The 20,100-nt window shown below is 40.0% G+C and overlaps 1 protein-coding gene across 2 annotated transcripts in view; it reads left to right on the plus strand.

Moving 5' to 3' along the window:
• ACER3 (alkaline ceramidase 3) overlaps positions 1 to 19,551 on the plus strand; it is a 115,981-nt gene extending 96,430 nt beyond the window's left edge. For both annotated transcript variants that reach the window (XM_037138096.2, XM_037138097.2), the window contains exons 9-11: positions 1,518 to 1,622; positions 11,738 to 11,783; positions 12,272 to 19,551. In XM_037138096.2, coding sequence (XP_036993991.1) covers positions 1,518 to 1,622; positions 11,738 to 11,783; positions 12,272 to 12,328 — 208 coding nt within the window. In that variant the 3' untranslated portion in view covers positions 12,329 to 19,551. The remainder of the gene's footprint in view (positions 1 to 1,517; positions 1,623 to 11,737; positions 11,784 to 12,271) is intronic.
• Positions 19,552 to 20,100: the final 549 nt, after the last annotated feature.

Raw genomic sequence — 20,100 nt, forward strand, 5'->3', positions numbered from 1 at the left:
CCAGTTTGATTCCCGGGCAGGACACATAGCTGGGTCGTGGACCGGGTCCCCTGGTTGGGGGTGTGCGAGAGGCAATAGATCGATACTGCTCTCGCCTATCTATGTTTCTGTCCCTCTTTGTCCCTCCCTTCTCCTCTTTCTAAAAGTAAATAAATGAAATATTTTTTTTAAAAGTTGAAATGAGTTAGCAATGATGTTTTTAAAAAGTTTGAGATGATTAGGATTTTGATAGTTGAGTATGTAGTGATGTTAAGATATTATTAATATTTTAGATATGAAAATGGTATTATCATCATTTTTTAAAGTGGTTTTAATCATTAAGAGATACATACTAAAATATTTAGAGATAAATGACACAATATCTGGGATTTGCTTCAAAATAATACAGGGTGATGGGGAGAAGTGGCCAAGAATTTAGATGATACAATATTGGCCGTAAGTTATCATTGTTGAAGCTGGGTAATGGGTACATTATTATTTTGCCTGCTTTTGCACATTTGAAATTCTTCATAATACAAAGTTAGATAAGTAAATGTAGACTTTAATGTACATAAGCAAACAAGTAGCACAGCTTGCTTAGAAAACTGAAATCTAATTGAGTGGTTCTGAATTGGTAATACCCATCAGAAACTCCTCCAGAGCTTTTACACCGCGAGGTAAGTCAGTCATCATCCTCTGGGCGAGAGCCACTATGGAACAAAGTAGGTTCTTAGAGATGGTAATTGTCTCAAAAATTCCCGGGGGTATCTGGAAAAATAACTTAGTGTTTCACATTGATTTCTCCTAATAAATGAGAATATTAATGTGGTATACACTTAATCAAAAGACCTAGAATTTTAGGCTTGGCTGTACCACTAGCAGAGTGACTTGAACAATTCAATGAATTTTTCTGAATTTTAGGCTCTTAATCTGTAAGGCAAAGCTAATAATAGCCACCTCAGAAATTCACTGTGAAGTACAATAATAGATACAACAGGACCTTATGGTCTGTGTGGTGCACTTCTAAGAGAAAGGTTGTATGCAGGACATGGGGAAGGCATATGACTGGTTCCTTAACTGCATGAATGGCTAAGTAGACCAGTGGTTCCTGAAGTGTGCTCCAGGACACGTTTGTTCCATACGGTGTGAATAAGATAATACCTAAATGACGGGTCCCATGGATAAGTAGGTTACCTAGGTGGGGGGGAGTGGAGATAAACTGTATTAGTTATTGGTAGGATGTTTCAAAGTTTTTAATCTGTTAATATGCATCACAGATCTCCAAGAACACAATAAACTCTGTACTATTTCCCACATTTATTTTACCACAGAGTCATTTCTTCATGGAACTTTTGCTAGGAATACTATTCCTCAGAATACACTCTGGAAAACAATACAGCAGACTACAGCAGACTTGAAGAAATTAAATAATTGCTATATTTGAGAACGGTATTTCAGAATGCCCTAAGACTGTCAGCATTAGTTAGTAAATATCTAAAACAATTTAAATGGTGATTTTTCTCCCTCTCTCCTCACAGGGACTTTCGAAAGAAGGCACCACCTATTATAGGTGTTACCACCCAGTTTCACGCATGGTGGCATATTTTAACTGGCCTTGGTTCTTACCTTCACATCCTTTTCAGGTAGGAGATAGACTCTTTAGCCCTATTATTTGAATGAGGGGTTTTTTTTGTTTGTTTTGTATTGTTCTTTATATTCTTCAAATAGGATCTTGGAGACAGAATCACGAACTTATGTTCCAGCTTTGCCCCGGCCACTGGGTGACCTTACCCAAGTCCCTTCCCTCTGACACATGATCTGCATCTTAACCCAAGTAGGATATAAATATTTCCATTTCTTACTGATTAGCATTAAAGAAGAAACTTAGGGAGAAAAGAAAAGCCCTCAGATCCCTTGAGTAGAGGCCTGGATAAGTCCCCTGCTTAATTTGTCTCCCTCCCTGAAATAAGTTGGTTGCCACTTTTCTTTCCCTGCTCCCCAGTGAAGAGTCTATTGGAGGTCAGCCACTAACAGCAAAAATGGAATCAGAATTCTCTCTGGTCACCCTATCCAAACAGTACTTCCATGTCGCCCTTTCCCCTTATCAGGCCGTATTGTTCTTTTTTTTCCCCTGAAGATTTTATTTATTTATTTTTAGAAAGGGGGAGAGGTAAGGAAAGAAAGGGAGAGAGACATCGATGTGTGAGAGGTACATCAGTCGGTTGCCTCTCACACGCCCCTACCTGGGGACCTGGCCTGCACCCCAGGCATGTCCCTTGCCTGACTGGGAATTGAACCAGAGACCTTTCAGTTTGCAGGCCGGCACTCAATCCACTGAGCCACACTAGCCTGGGTCGTATTTTTCTTTAAAGTATTTATAACCAGTTATACATTTATTGAATTGTTTATCTCCCCCAACTGGACTATAAGTTTCTTGAGAGCCACTGGGACTTTATCTCACTCACTGCTGCACTCCCAAATGTGTAGAACAATGCCTGTCATGTAGTGAGCACTTTGTATGTATTGTTAAATGATTGAATGAGTGAATATATACATATTGATCTCTTTACCAGGAAATCAGGTTGTTTAATCTCAAATTCTCAAAAATAGAGAGCTGAAATATTTGCAGAAAGGGGAAGAAATTATTTCTTCGAACCAATGTGAAAATGTACTTAAACAGCCTGGCTGATTTTATCAGTTAATTGATAAAACTGATTCATCTATATTACTATTGATATGATCACTCAGTTTGCATTCCCTAATTGATTTCATAATCTAGATTAAGAAATATTTAACTCAGACCACACAGGGACATAATCTTGATAAGATCATGGAATGAAAAGATGGTGTGGTTCTAATTTAAGTGAAATTTTTAGAACACCTCTGCAAAGTAACATTTGCATCTCACCTATCTGGAGATAACTAGTTTAGGCAACCTGAATTATCTAAAATTTAACTACCCAAGGATTATATAAACAAAACATCTGTGCAGCTCAATAGGACTCACCGAATTCACGGTGTGAACAGCTCAAGGTTATTGATCATGAAAGAGCTCTTTCAACTCTGGCTCTAAACATGTTTATTTCACTTTTTGCAACTTCTTACTGCATTGGTTATTTGGATTCTCAACCCATTGCATATGAGAAATATCTGATTTAAAGGGGGAAGGATATGAGAGAAAATGCTTGTGGAAATTGACAGGATAGAAAAGCAGAAATAAGAATAACTGTAAATAAAACCCAGAAATTAAAAACCTAGCACCTTTACACTGTCCAAGAAGTCCCAAGGGCATTATCACAGTATAATGCAGTACAATCTATAATGAATACTCAAGAAGAGGTGAAATTATACTCATTATATTCTGTTTTAGAAGACTAGAGTTTCCCACTTTCCCCTTTCCTTTTCCACTTCTCCTTCCCAACTTCCTTTCACTTTTCCCTCCTGTTGCGGAAACCCTTCAAGGAAGCACTGAGGTGAAGAAGTGTTGTGCAGACACAGTAGTGTTCAATGTCCAGGGAACAAGGAACAAGGAGAAGGGGTCAGTGGTAGCAGCATGCTGACCTGCCAGGAAAATTTAGTGGTGATGGGGAAGGGGCCGCTGCGTGGGGCAAGGAAGCAGGGTGCCGAGCAGAAGGTGTGTCGAGGAGGTGGCTGGAGATGGGAAATAAATTAATTTAATAATAAGTGAATATATTGAGGATGACAAAAGCCTGTTTTCTCCAGTCTCAGAAGGGACTTAAAAATATGAAAGAGAAAAAGCTAGAAGGAACTCTGAGGGTGTAGATTAGAATTTAAAGTATTGGTATAAACTAATGAATGTATGACACATATACACATAATTGTTATTATTTATTAATGTATTATTGTCCATTTGAACAACTGTGAACCTCCTTTTGTTCCACCCTGTGTGTGTGTATATATAGGTGTCTGTGTGTGTGTGTGTGTGTGTGTACACTTAGATATAGAAAAAGTTAGGTGTATATCTGTTGTATGTATTATAAATGTGTATGTATACCTGTGTTTACACATGCATATACTACCTCACTGTGTCCTCTATGAAAGCTGAAAGCAAACTTTGGCCCATTGGCCAAAAACTAAGATAATTTGAGTATCAGAATTAAGTAGCAAGAGTTTCTAATTACAACCTATTGAATAAAATGGAATCCATGAGTGTATACTAATATAAATAGATGAGTGAAAAATGAGGAGAAGCAAAACTCTTCCTTAAAGAAGAATGCCAACTCATAAATGTAGAAGGAACAATGGAAAAAGATAATCACCGTTTGGCAGCCATTGTAGGGGTAGCTGATAGGCATTAGTTATCAACGATGCTCTGGCTGGTAGGTGGAAGTTTGATGAGGAACACATATTGGCGTAATTCAGAATGTCTCCCCATGACATACTAATACAAAAGGGAAAACAGTGACTTTACAATGAAGAAAACTGGCAGCAAGCAACTTGACCATGTGTTTGAGGTTAACATTGCCTGTGATGGAGCAGGTGATATAGTAATGAACTGATTAATGCGCTGGGATGAGCTCAGCATCATTTCTGTAGTGTTCCTGCCAGAAGTGCATGGCCTGGGTCTGGACATGAGGAAACATTAACAGACGTGGATTGAAGGTTCTTCTGCAGAATGAAAGTTCTATACTCTTTTAAGACCATGGAGTACATGAGTGACAACAAATGACTTCTAAAGACATGACCTGAAAGCTAAGTGCAATGCATGTTTCTGGTTAGGAACCTGGATCAAAAAGAAAAAAGAGAAATTGTTGAGATAGCAGAATTTGAATGAAGTCTTGACTTGGATAGTAGTATTGTGTTAATGTCAATATCCTGATTGGAACAGTTGTACTGTGGTAATTTAGCAGTTTCCTTGTTTTGTGGTGATGTTTAGGGATGTTTAGGGATGATGGGCATCAGGTCACACAAAGGCTCTCTGAGGTATAGATACACATATATACATGTGTATTTGTGTTTGTGTGTATGAAACAAATGTAGCTAAGTGATAACAATTGGGGATCTTGCAGAAGAGGATACAGGAATTCTTCATACCAATTATGCAGCTTTCCTGTAAGTTTGAAACTATTTTTAAATTTTAAAAAGGTGGGGGATAAGGCCAGGCCTCCAGATCATTCTTTTTAGGCATTTGTAGTAAAAAAAAGCAAATAGAAAAATGATCATCTAACTGGTGATAGGATTTTTTTATATCCATACAGTATTTTGAAGTTCCCTTGGATATGCTTTAGTTACAGTACAAATGGTATGATCACGCATTACTTGTCAGTGTAAATTAATGCAACCTGTTTGGACAGAAATTTGACACTACATGCATAAATGAAAATAAAATGTTTATATTTTTATCCCAGTTAATATAATTCTCAGAATTTATCCTAAAGAAATAACCCAGAATGATGAACATGTGTGTGTAAACACAAAAGAAATTGTCACAATGTTATTTAACAAAACAATAACAATAGTAGCCATGGCTGGTGTAGCTTGGTGGAGTGAGCATCAGCTTGTGAACTGAAAGGTTGCTGGTTCCATTCCCAGGCAGGGCGCATGCCCGAGTTGCGGGCTGGGTCCCCAGTCTGGGGCGTCTGAGAGGTAACCATTTGATGTTTCTCTCCCTCTCTTTCTCCCTCCCTTCCCCTCTCTCTAAAAATAAAATAAAATCTTTTTAAAACTAAAAAAAAATAATAATAACAATAGAAGAAAAATAAAAGAAACTACCCAATAGTGCAAAATCATAAACTATAGTATGTCCTTTACTCAGCTATTTAAAATTATAAATATAAAAAATGTATAGCAACATAGAAAGATATTTTCATTTTTAAGTGAAACAAATGAAAATTATATATGTAATATTTAAATCTGTGTAAACATTAATTTTACATGTTGACAATAGTTAAAGTAAATGCAGAAAATTGAAGCATTTTGATTAGATTTGGGAGCAGGGTTTTGAATTAATTTTTTTCTTTGTTTTCTATTAACATTAAAGTGTTTTTACTGTGACTTTTAAAGGAGGAAGGAAAGAATAGAATATATTCCATCCTAAATAACTAACCTAAAAAATGGACATTAAATGTTAGTTATATAGAAATTTTGATTCTATGGGTACATGGAATGGAGCATGTGAATAATAATATTTACTTCAAAGGGATGATTTGATAATAGTATAATACATGTGCCCTTTAAGACTTAGCCCTCAATCCTGGCTGGTGTGGTTCAATGGATCAAGCACCTGCCTCTGAACCAAAGGGTTGCCAGTTTGATTCCCATTCAGGGCACATGCCTGGGTTGCAGGCCAGGTCAGGTCTCCCACTAGGGGGTGCATGAGAGGCAACCACATGTTGATGTTTCTTTCCCTATCTTTCTCCCTCCCTTCCCCTCTGACTAAAATAACTAAATAAAATCTTTTTAAAAAAGACTGTACAAATGTTTGTTTCAGACAGTTAACACAGTAGAATAAAAATATGAGTTCAGATCTTTGCTCCATCACTTCATAATTGTGTAACAGTCTTGAACTAACTGTGTTATTTATTTGGCTCTAAGCCTCAATTTACTGATTAAATAAGAATAATACTGCTTACTCCATAGATTATTCAGATGATTATATTGAATAGGAATTCTTCTTGCAGTAATGTCAGCCTAGCTTATTTAGACAAATATCCTCCTAAAAAAACAACTAAAAATGTTGGCTAAAATATTCAAAGCATCAAAGATTGGCAAGATTAAAAGAAATTAATCAATCAAAATCTAAGGAAAAGAAGGTACCTAAAAAGGAACACCACACTTGCTTTGGACCAGCAGAATTTTTGTCAGTCCATCAAGTGTAAGCTTTGATTTCGATGGCTTCATGGAACAACGGGAGCAGAAATCAAGGCCTAGGGCTCACCAAAGGAAAAGAGTTAGCCCAGGGAAGAGTGATGGGAGCTCCTCACATCAAGCTGGGTGAAGCAGGGGTAAACTTACTTTCTACCTCACCCTCAGCTGCCTGCCAAGTAAATTGTTTTGGTATGGAGCAGAGCAAGAAAAAGAAGGAAGTCATGGCCATCATCCATTTCTTACAAAGATTTGCAGCCCATCTACCTAAGTGAACTGCAGAACCTCATGGCATTAACTTCAGTGAAGGCTGTCTTAGACCTGCATTATTCCCCCAGGTGTCTGGCAAAAGCAAACAGCAAACCCCTCTGAAGAAAGACTTTTTTAACACAGTGTCCAAAGAACTTTCAAAAGCTATCTTTAAGAAGAGTGATTAGTGTACAGTCAAAAATAACCAAGCACACAAAAATAACCAAACACCTTGAGCAAGAACCCAACAGAAATAGTATAATAGAAAGAGACCTGCAAAAAATCATATATTAGAACTATCAATGATTATAAAAATAATGTTGATTCCTGTGCTTGAAGATATATATCAAACTTAAAAAATGAGTTCAAGGAAAAAGAAACTTTTTCAATCAAAATTTTTAAATAACCAAATAAGAATCTCTAGAAATGAAAACTGTAGTAACAAAAATGCAAAACTCAATATATATGACTAATAGCAAATTAAACTCAATTGAAGAGAGAACTAGTGAAGTGGAAGATCAGGAAATATTACGGACATGCATCAGAGACAAAAGTATGGAATTGGGGTTAAGAGAAATGAAAGATAACTCTAAGAGGACAAGCAACCCAATTAAAAAATGGGCAAAGGACTTGAACAGACACTTCTCCAAGGAGGACATACTGAGGAGCCAGAGACACATGAAAAGATGCTCAATATTGCTAGCTATCAGAGAGATGCAAATTAAAACCACAATGAGATACCACTTCACACTGGTCAGAATGGCCATCATAAACAAAGCAACAAACAACAAGTGTTGGAGAGGTTGTGGAGAAAAGGGGACCCTAATCCATTGTTGGTGGGATTGCAGACTGGTACAACCACTATGGAAAACAGTATGGAATTTTCTCAGAAAACTAAAAATGGATCTTCCTTTTGACCCAGCAATTCCACTGCTAGGATTATATCCTAAGAACTCTGAAACACCAATCCAAAAGAACCTATGCACCCCAGTCTTCATAGCAGCACAATTTACAATAGCCAAGTGCTGGAAGCAACCTAGGTGCCCATCAGTAAATGAATGGATCCAAAAACTATGGTACATTTACACAATGGAATTCTATGCAGCAGAAAGAAAGAAGGAGCTCCTACCCTTTGCAACAGCATGTATGGAACTGGAAAGCACTATGCTGAGTGAAATAAGCCAGGCATTGAAAGACAAATACCATGTGATCTCACCTTTAACAGGAAGCTAAACAACAAAACAAACAAGCAAGCAGAAAAAAAACAAAGACACTGAAATAGAGAACAGGCTGACAGGGACCAGAGGGGAGAGGGGAGAGAATTTCAGGGGAAAAGGGGAAGGCTTCACAGGAACAGGTATAAAGGACACATGGACAAAAACTAAGGGGGGTAGAAATGGGAGGGAGGTGGGGATCACTGCGGGAGTGGGCTGGGTGGGAGTAAAAGAGAAAACTGTACTTGAACTATAATTAAATTTTTAAAAATGCTTAAAAAAAGAGAAATGAAAGATAAAGTGATGTTAATTGGAGTTCCAGAAAAAAAAGTTGGAGTGGCACATGTCAGTTATTAATGTCCTACAGCAACCCCAAACATATCAGTTAGAAATAAACCAGTCTTCTTTGCTCCTAGTAGTGTGGGTCTTGACTTTGGGAGGGCTTGGCCAGGCCGTCCTCTTGCGGAGTCTATCGTAGCGTTGGTGTCAAATGTCAGCTCAGAGTGCAGTCATCTGTAGACTTCAGGTGGGATAGATGTACAAGATGACTCACTTACTTGGGGTGTCGTTTGATACTGGCCGTCATCTAGGAGCTGTTTTAAACTAGAGCTGCCTGCATGTGGCCTCTTTATCCTCAGTGTAATCGGCCTTTTAGAACCTGGTTTCAGAGTACATATGGTGTTGCTTTCTCCATACTCTGTTGTCAAAGTCACAAACTTAAATACAAGGGACTTAGATTCTGTGAGGGGAAGAATACTGAAGATTTTAGGGTCTCCACACTGAAGTCTGAAGAGGAGGTACCAGTCAGCTGGTGCTGGTATCTGAGCTCAGAGGAAAGACCCCTCTGGGAGGGAACCCGGGCCTCTTAAGGGCGCTGCTGCTCCAGGAGGAACAAAGAGCTGCTGCCAGAGTGACAAAGCGTTGTCAGGATGCTGCCCACAGGAACCACAGGCCAACAGGCCCTCGTTAAAATAAAACAGGAACACCCTGGCCGGTGTGGCTCAGTTGGCTGGAGCGTTGTTCTGTAACCGAAGGGTTGTGGGTTTAATTCTGGTGCGAGTACGTACCTAGGTTGCAGGTTCATTCCCCAGTCCAGGCGCAGACAGGAGGCAACCAGTCAGTGTTCCCCTCTCACACTGATATTTGTCTCTGTCCCTTCCTCTTTCTCTAAAGCAATGGAAAAAAAATGTCCTTGGATGTGGATTAAAAAAATTAAAATAGTTTTAAAAAGCAAATAAAACAGGAAGGAAGAAGCCCCTTCTTTCTCCTCCAGCTCTGCAGTCTCTCTTGAGTGCCCTCTGTCAGAAGAGCCTGCCAGGGAGCGTTTGTCGGTGCAGAAACGTGCTTCGTATTCTCAGCTCCTGCCTCACCATCAGAGTAGGAAGGGCGGATTTGGAGCTGAGGTACAGTAACTGAATAACCGACATATCTGTAAGATTAAACGAGGAGAGAAGAGGAAGACCATGCATAAATAACCAGTGTCAGGAATGTAAACGGACACGTCATTACAGATGCTGCAAATTTGAGAGGATAAGATTTTTAACAACTTTATGCGATAGGTACTTTTATTTATGTTCGAAGTGTTCCATAATAAAAAGTTTGAACTTTATGCTCATAACCTCATCTGGGTTAGGCACATGGTAGATATTACCTCCTTTAACCCTTATGACAGTCCTGTAAGGCCGGTATTGCTTTTTACGTGAGGAAAGACAAGCTCATAGCAGTCGTGTACCTCGCACATGGTCTTCGTGTCATTGCCTGGATTCGAGCCCAGTTTCTCTGTTTCCCCAAGTCAGTCTAGGAAACCTTAGAAACCCTCTAATACATTGTCTTCATTTTGTGGTGAAGCTAACTGAGGCCCAGAGAAGTGACTTGCTCAAGGTCACTGGCCAATCAGAGTATGCCAGATTGGTTTACGGTGAGCCAGAACCTGAATTCAAGTTCTGTTTCAAGCATTTACTAGACGTGGCACCTCGAATGGAATATTCGACCTTTCTGAGACCATTTCTCATGTGTAAAACAAGACCAGTAATGCCCACCTGGTAGGTTGTTTAAGAATCAAATGTGTAGAAAGCTCTGGCTCAGTACTTGCCCCAGTACTGTAGGTACTGTTGGGAGTGGTGGAGGCTACAGCAAGGGTTGGAATCCAGGCTTCTGTGTTCCAGTTCAGGATTCTTTCCTAAAGAAAAGGGAAAAGGTAGCAACTTTCCTTTAGAGATTAACTGTCAGGGGGGTTATATTTTAGGATAGTAGAGTATTCTTCATAATATTGATGCTCCTCTTTACAGTTTTGGTTTTGGGTAGAGTGACATTATAGTCACATGAAATTGCACAAATTCAAGTATACATGCTCTTTCACCTTTTCTTTCTCTTAAAGAGAAAATTTGGGCCTGGCTAGTGTAGCTCAGTGGCTAGAGCATGAACCTGCAAACCAAAAGGTTGTAGGTTTGATTCCCAGTCAGGACACATGCCTGGGTTGTGGGCCAGGTCCCTGGTGGGGGCTCATGAGAGGCAACCACACATTGATGCTTCTCTCCTCCTCTTCCTGCTTCCTCCCTAAGAATAAATAAATAAAATTTTAAGTAAAACAAAAATTTTCACACTCTAACATTGTGTCTTGCACATGCACACGTGATACACTGTATGTTATTATTCAAATATATTTAAATAGTGTGCTGTACACAAAACTATGTATGTTGTATGTTATGTGCATTTTAATGAATTTTTCACGGTAAATTTAAATTTACCTTTGCTGTATGCACTGCTACTAGATTCTGATCTTTTCAGAGGTGATTCATTTTAAAGGATACTATGAAAAAAGCTGTTATCTTTCTGTTTATTTCGTACCTGTATTGTAATCCTGTAGAGCTGATATAACCATTTCCAAAATATTCTAAGAATATTCTAATCCTTGCTACCATATGTCTTCAAAGAGGAAACTAGCAGCTGTAACCTGCATCCTATGGGGCGTGAATAAAATGCTCCCTGGAAAGCTGGCAACATCCTGAGGTCACAGTCTGAGAGCCGATCCTTTCTCTGTCTCCCTTAGCACCTTGCCAAGTGCCCTGTGCAGAGTAGGTGCTCAGAAAAAGTGGTTGCCAGGCCTTGGTCACATCACTCAGTTGGAACGTTATTCTGTGCACTGGAAGGTTGCTGGTTCAATTCCCAGTCAGGGCACATGCGTAGGTTGTGGGTTTGAGACCTAGTAGGGGCACGTGCAGGAGGCAACCAGTCAGTGTTTTTCTCTCACTTTGATCTCTCTCTCCCTCTCTCTATCTTTCTAAAATCAGTGGAAACATGTCCTCAGGTGAGGATTAAATATATATATGTTTGCTAAAAGAACAAAAGATATACCAATGTTGCTTGTTCTTTGTATATACGTAGACACTGTGGTTAAATTTGTCTGTACACCAGTTCACATGGATTAAAAATCAGTATGAACAGCTTTCTCCTCTCCTCTTTTCTTTCAGTGTATATACAAGAACACTTTACCTGAGATGCAGGCCAAAAGTGAAGGTAAGTCCACTTCACAGGGTGTGTGTTGGGAGAGAGGAAGCACTGGGGAGGTGGGGTGGGGTGGAGAGGTGGGGAGTGGGTACAAGCTTCAGAACCAGATACTCTTTTGAGTCTTAATTCTTCCACTTAATGCGTTGTGACCTTGGGCAAGACTTTTCTCTTTCAGCCTTAGTTTCTTCAACAATAAAATTGACCTGTTAATAGCTACATTGCAGAGTTGTTTTAAGGACCTGAGGCTATTTTAATTCCCAGCTCTACGCTTGACAAATAGATGCTTAATACATTTAAATAAATTAAATAAACATAGTTTCGGAAATCTGGTACAAGCCTGAAAAAATATGCTGTGCTCAGGCACGTCTAACAAGACAAATCACTAGCAAACCTACCAAGCACTATAGGCATAGCCCATGCGCTTTTCCCCATTTTTTCAGGGATGAAATGGAACACTTTCATCTTCTTTCATTTTGTCCTGATTTGTTTCCAAACAGTTTCTCTTCGGAATCTGGCCCGTGATCCTGTTGGAGCCTCTCAGGAAGCACAGATAAATGATTCCACCAAGAAAACAACAACAAAAATACCTGCCATAGGCCTAGTCAAAGGAATAAGGAGATCCTTCAAGATCTACATGTTCAACTGCATCATGACCATCACAGCCGAGGGTGACTCTGACTGATGCTGCCAGCCACGCGGAGAATGAGGGGTGGGGCGCATTGGATGTTCAGCTTATGTCGTTACCTCCTCCTCACCCTCACCCTCACCCTGAGATGTTAAAAAGAAACAGACATGATAAGTCTATGTATACTTGAATGCTAGAAAAAGTGGGCTTTTCTTAACAGGTTAACAGTTTGTGCTGATCATAGCAAATTTACCATTTCCTCCTTTTGTGACAAGGGTTGCATGTGAATTATACTTTCTTAATATTTGGTTAAATAACAGAATCACTATACTGGCAACACCCCATCTCCAGAAGACCAGCTATGACCTAGCACTTAGCAGTGTCAGCCTTGATTTGTATTTTTGTCCAAGTAACCTCATGACAGTTGGTTTTCCAAGGTTTCTGTTTAGTTTTGTTTAAAGAGCTATCAGTGGGATTCTGGTAGTTTTTCACTGTCTGCCTCTGTGCTAATCAGAGGGTGTCATAAGCAAGCTCAGACCTGCCACTGGGTTGGGTTGTCACACCCCAGCTCTGGCTTGTCTGGGTGTGTCCAAAGCCAGTCAGAGCAGGAGGGTCATCTTGCAGCCTTTATGAAGGCCATGAGGACACCTGTGCAGAGTGTTGTATCTGCAGACCGTTAGAGGTGGTTGTTCTGTTGCCTTTGATCTTGGCAGATCTTCAAGTCGTTACTTTATGGCTAGGCAAACATGGTCTGGTCTACCCATATTCCATCCTCCTGGCATAACTTATTTGAAGTTACCAGTGAATATCATTATACTCTGACATTTTAAATTATGCAGTATTTTCCATTTTCATAGAAAATGTGTTGGGTTAACTAGAGCTAAATGATCAGGATCCTATTTACATAAAACTTATTATTTAGAATATCTGCTCCTTCATTTTTCTGAAGGAAATAGATTTAAGAGTTGGGAACAGCTCTCACTTACTTGAACTTGTAACAGAACTCCCAAAAGTTAAAGTGCTGAAAAATGGCAGTGAAATCTCACTGTAAGGCAGCTAGTGCTAATTTGGATTCAAATGTATAACAAATTGTATCACTTTTAACACCTGTCCAGGTTTAAAAATTTCATTTGACCCCTTTGCTCATATATTACCATATTTGTAGCTCTACACCATTAGCATTTTTATGACTGTTCTTATACATTATTATAAACTTCAGATCATTACTACGAGCTTCAAAAGGAAGCTCATTTTTTTCTTACGCAAAGATATTAAACACTTCCGTCACTTCCCCAGTATTTAGTAAGTAGCCTTAGTACAAATTTAAAACCAATACAAATGTTGTTCATTTTTCACCTACTTGCCTTAGTTTTAGTCCAAATAGTATTTTCCTTACCTAGCATGCTAACGTGCCGTTAGGCGGATACTTCCGCCCACTTTTATGATCCTCCAGATAGAAAAGCACTTGCCAAAACATAAATATAAAAAAGAACTGTGGTCGTGCCTTAGGAAAACATGAAACTAAACAGTTGCAACACACAGCCCAGGAGATTGTTCTTTCTTTTACCACGAGATTCTGACTTCTGGCTGCATTTCAGGTGCAGTTACCCAGGCTGTCCGCCATCTTACATTTTTTAGTGAGTTCCATTTGTTTCTCACCATTGTCTTCTGTGCTTTTTACTCAAGATATACTTCTGCTTAAAGAATCTATGTATAGAAACAGGCACATCCCTAATGATAATGCTGCTAAACACTGGGCAACTGAGACTCTACAGTATTAAAGTCAGAGTGAGTGAGTGGGAGCACACCCTGGCAGCGGCCCCAGCCGCTGCTTGTTGAATGAAGCCCTCCCGCACTGCATGGGAGAAGTTCGGGGGCCACTGGGTGACTTGTAACATTGTGGCCGATTTTTCAAAGACCTTTGTTTCCATCAGGAAAACAGGCAACATCAAACTATTTTACAAGTGTTGGGCAAAAGGCAGAGACTAAATCTGGTCTCTTTCATTTTCCAAGTTCTTGCCCCACGTGGCTCACTTTTTGGCAACCTAAGTATTAGCATTCTTAAGACTTTGTATCTGTGCCACAACAAGTATTTTGGAAATACTGCTACCCTTTGGGACATCGCTAAATCGCCTTTATTTCAATGGTTTTGCTTTTTCCTTCTAGGATTCTGGGTGGGCACTGTAGGGTTGGATTACTTCCCCTCTCCCTTCCCTTTATTTTCTTGGAAGACTTCCTGTTAACTAGAATATACAAAAAAAAAGACAACAAACAAAAATCTGCTTCCTCTAAGCAAATAATGGTTTGTTTGCACATCACCCGGTGTGAAAGGTGCTCATCTGTGAGCCCTATGACAAATTATATTTTAGAAAACATTAATCCTTTATGAGGACATGAAAGAGGTAGTTTGCTTGCACATTTTAATAACCTTCCTGTGCTGCCATTTTCACTCCAGAAAAATTAAAAACCATTGGCCTTTTTTTTAAAGGAAAAACTAGGTGAAAGGTGGTTGTGTTAATCAGATTGGTCATTCTGTCCACTCCCCACCGTGGTACTTCCGTGAAACACTGCCACCACCTGAAGCCATCTCTTTGGTCCTTGTGATAAATTGATCGTTAATGGAGAAAAATCCATTTTTGAATTGTCTACAAACAAGAGATCCAAATAGTAGTATGTGGTTTAGCAGAATTCAATCAAATATTATGGTCAAACTCTACTGCAGAGTTTCCAGGACTGGTAATCTGGGCTGTCCTTGCACTGAGAGGGTTTTTCTTATACTAAGAAGAGGGAGGAGTCAGAGCAAATCAAGAGACAAAAAATTTCAGGTACACAATGCATGAAAGTTTTTAAATACCTGCAAAAAGTTCCATTTTAATGCAAACACTCTCTGAATTTAGCCAATGTCCCTAAAAGTGTTTAATAATTTAAGGGTTTTTTATACATTTTATGGGTTCCATGTTACTTTATTCTTGAAAAAATCATTTGTTGCTAAGTGTAGAGTTTTAGCTCTCAATTCCACATTTACATGACAGAAGAAATCCTCTTACCCCTGTGGTTTATGATGCGCTACTGGGGGAACAGTCGTGTGAGACGGGAATTTCAGTGAGGAGTTATCACTGGAATTCGCAGCTGTGTGGTGATTTGCGGATCTGTATCTATCTACATTTTACATCATATCAGCGCCATAGTATAATTAGTTTGATAACTTTGTCCTGTTTTAGTGTCAAAAATTACAGCTTGTTCTCTGCTGTAAATGTTTGGAAATAATGACTAAAATTTGGCTAACAGTAGTTAAACCCCTCTGGGGGAGCTATAAAATGAAAAAGAAAAAGAATGGTCATGACCCATCCACCTGGAGAAATTCAGTGCTGTTTATTTAAACTGCTGCACTTCCTTCAGGAATAAGGAAACTTGTTAATTTTAATGTCCAACTGTAGTAGCTGGGCGGGAATAAGCTGTCAGTATTGCAGAGGTTTGTGTGAGCATGCTGCTGGACTTAATTTCTCCTGTTGGAGAGGGAGAATCTTTCCTGTCCTCTTAGATTCAGTAGTTGGGGGCCTGGCAAATGACAGGTTAGCAAGGGAGAAGGCAGACTTTTCACACATAGTCACATATCTACACGGGAGTTCAGAGAAAAATGTGCCTCAAGGAGGAAGAAGTTGGGGCTTAATAAGGAGAAGGACAGGGACAGAGGGCACTTACGGGAAAACAAATGACTTTTAGGAGAGATAACGGGGCCTTAGGAGAACACGTGGGAGAGATGGCAGTTTCGTGACTGTCCGTTCGGGTGTGGTCCGGAACTCCCGGGGGAGAGGATTTCCGACAGTTGAGTTCTTCGGGCACATAGAAGGACTTCAGGGAAAAGAAAGGCCTCTTCCTGCATCTGCTCATTCCCAGGTGCCTTCAGCTCAAAATGACTCTTTGCCACAGTGGTGTATTCTGCACCCCTTTTCTTCCCATCTAAACTTCCCAGAGAGTTTAACCAAAAGCTGAGTTGGTGGCTGTGGAGAGATGTGCGTTACAAGCTGGGATGCAAAAGACCTGCAAAAGAAAAGACTTGGACTTACACAGAAACAAAAGGGAAAACAAAACTGAATTGTTGGAGCAGATTATAAACTCAGTCTTTGAGTCCAGAGGGCAGCCACAAGGATCTCCAGATGGTCCTGAAGTGCCTTGAGGTGGCGGAGTGAGGACGGAAGTGGCAGTCTCCATCATGGTTGTTTCCTGGAGCTCAAAGACCCATGTTCTGGTGAACTTCCTGAGAGTCACGAACTGTCGTAGTGATAGATCCTTTCAAGTTACAGCAGGTCTTGCAGCCTCAGCTTGCGAGGCTTCAGGAAAAGGGCAGTTTTAGTTCTTAGTGATACCAAGTCAGGAGTGGGAGAAAATTGGAAATGTTCATTACTGAAAAAATGCACAGGATGGCAGGATCCAGCTTACAAACAGGTGAAATAAAATAGCTCAAAGAGAATGAACCGGACTAGAATCTAGTTTTCCAAGGAAACAAAATTTTTCTCTACTCACCCTCATTTTTATCAAAGACAATCAGGGTAAGACTGTTTTTGTTTGCAAAACAAATGCAGTCTCATCAAACTTAGCCTGATAGGTTAAGTGCAACAAAAGTAATAATTGATGACATAGGCCTTTTCAACTTTGTTTGGCTGGGACTTTTACCAGGAATTTCCGATTGGACATTTTAAAGCCTTAAGGCTGATGCCGAGCCAAGAACCCACCATCAGCCTTCACTTGCAGTACCTGCAGATTTGGGTGAATTCCTCCTTCTTGGGGTCCCCAAAATATTCTGAGCTTTTTGGGTGCCATGAAGCGGCCTACCTTACTCACCGGCCAGGCTGGGAGCCCTGCAAGGGCGCCAGGCCCGGCTTCCAGGAGAGCTTTGTAAGTGCCAGCGCCTTGTGAGTCGAGCTCAGTCCCTTAAAACTAGTCACTTCCTATTCAATGCATATCTTCTCAGAAATGACATTCTAGTCAAAGCCCTGGTGACAGAGTCAGTGCTTCCGGTTGTGTCCTGCTACAAGGAGACTAAAGTCTTTTTGGACACACTTGAATCACTGTATTGCCGTACAAATAAGAATTTCCAAATTTTGGAGGGATCAGGCAAGGAGAAAAGATAAATGTTTTATTTTTGTTTACAAAGATATACTCTACTAAATTCTGTAAGTTATAGATAGCTTAAAAGAGTCAAAGGGGTTTCTTAAATCTGGAAAACAAGATTAAAGAACAGCAGTACTAAACTTAGGTTTAGTAATTAATGATCCAGTATCTTATTTGGAAGTGGCCTGGACCCAGATGCAGGTACTGCTTCACTTGAAAGTCAAACTGAAGGTAAAACTCTGGCTTTGGACCATAGACTTTCACCTTGGGTCATGAAACCTTGACATCATGGAGGGAAAAGTGGAAAACGTAAGGGGTACAACTTCCATCAGACGCCAGCCCTTCCTCTAGTAGGCCGGCCGAGCAGCTGAGGAGAAGGCGTCACCAAAGAATTGAAACAATTATTAGCTACAGAATTTCTACTGTTTGCACACATTCAGCCATTTGGAAGAAGCAGTACCTACCGCTGTTTTCATACACTTTACACATCTGGTGTTGTTTCATAAGGCCTTCGTTCATCATTAAATTCAGCAAGTTACTGCCTGTTTTGATTGGTAGCTAATGTGGAAAATGATCACAGGAACATTTCCTACTAGAAAACCCTAAAACCTAACTCAAGAAATTCAATTACAGGCATGCACGTCACCTAAAATCACCCCACTCCGGTTAGCTCAGCAGCTGGCAATATTACACCATCAACCACAGGTCACCCTTTGCTTACAGGTCCTTTCAACCTCATTAACAAAGCTGCTTCATTGCTTTAAAGAGCACAATGTTAACGCTTAAACAAGATTTAGTCCTTGGTACCCTACTTTTGGACTATAAGACGCACTCCCCAAATTTGGAGTGAAAGGGGTGCATTTATAGTCTGTAGCTTACCTGGCTCACTGTGGGAGGGGGGACAGTGAAGCGGGGTCACAAGTTATCAAATATTTTACCACATTTTTTGCTTCAAAAATTTTTTTCTATTTTCCTCCTCTAAAACCTAGGTGCATCTTATGGTCCTAAAATACGGTAATTTAAATATTCACCAAATTGTCATAAGGTTCTGAAACATGGTGATGTTAGATCTGCAGATCATAACTTTTGAGTTGCGTTTACAGAGGTAACAGGTTGCAGCAGGGTACATGTATTAAAGAAATCTTTAAGCATATGTATCCCTATGAATACTCATTCTGAGGTGATCTTCACCCAGAAGATGACACAAATGTTCTGTGATACCAAATGGCCGTAGAACAGGGGTAGGCAAACTGCAGCCCCCAGGCCAAACCCCATCTGCAGCAGGTGGGCGGAGAGGTGAGAAGGATTTCTACGATCTGAGTGTTGACTGAACATACAGAAGAACGAAGACTGCAAAGCCTCCACGGCTCACTCTCTGGTTCTGGGAGACCTTCAGCCAGTGAGCTGCACGGTGGGAATCAGGCAGTGCCTCCCACGGCCCTTCTGTGGCAGTGCAGTGCGTGTTTGTCAGAATGAAGTATTTTATACATGTGAAGTCTCTCACTTTGTGGAATGTAATCATATGATTTGTGTTTAAATAGTTACACTATAAAATCATTTCTTCGTATCAGTTTTACTAGATTGGCAACAGTCTGCTGCAAAGTGCCTAAACCTTTGAAAAATTATGTGATTTTGTTTTTGTTACAAAGGGAATTCCACTCCATACCGCAAAGTCCAAAAATGTTAGTCGCGTTCATCTTTCGAGTTGACTTCCAGAAAGCTGAGTTCTTTAGACCATTTTTCTCACGCCATTTACAATGTGCCACACAGTAGCTGCAAAGGAGCTAACAAGCTACGCCATTGTCATGTACACATTTTTTTCAAAAGGAAAAGTTCAAAGTTTTTTCCACAAGTAGTTCGTGTTTCTTTTTGTAGAGCTAAATTAATGCTTATTAATACATGAACCTATTTTAAGAAATAGCTATTATGAATTTATGTTTAATGTACTGATTGGGCATTGTTCATTGTCAAGCATCATCATACTTGTAATATTTCTGAGTCATTTATCAATGTGACCAGCAGATAAACTGTTCAAGTTAATTACACGGTTTCCTAGTTTCATTTCGGTGTAGATGTTTTTCTGCTGGCAGTTATTTAGTAAACACATTGTCCTGAATTGGTACTGGAACTAAGCATTTCCAGGTGATCTCACATCTGCTTACTCACTTTTCCCATTTGATTTGCCAACACCACAATCATTTTTCTAGAAGATAGTAGAATTATGTATATTTATCTAATCCGCTATAATCTAGGATAGATTTCAGCATTCAATTACCCCTGGGTTGGTAACAGTATTAAATAATGCTGTTTCAAGTAAGACTTCTGGTAATGTCTTATCCCTGGTTCATATTTAATGGGTCGATATGTTTGCATAAAGGCAGGGCCACCGTGGTTAGTTGCACATTGTGTGCCCTGCACAAGGCACGCCGTTGGGGGTGGGGGCTAGTGGAGGCTGGAATCCAGCCTCTGCTCAGCTTGTCCAGATATGTGCCGTGGTGGGGTTGCATCCCAGGACACCGCATGCCAATTTCCGAGTGAAGGGGGCCGTACAGGCAGCAGCCGTCCTGTTTGTAGGAAAGGATCTTCAGT

Source organism: Artibeus jamaicensis, unplaced genomic scaffold, assembly GCF_021234435.1.
Source record: "Artibeus jamaicensis isolate MK-2021 breed Jamaican fruit bat unplaced genomic scaffold, CSHL_Jam_final contig_64, whole genome shotgun sequence".
NCBI lineage: Eukaryota > Metazoa > Chordata > Mammalia > Chiroptera > Phyllostomidae > Artibeus > Artibeus jamaicensis.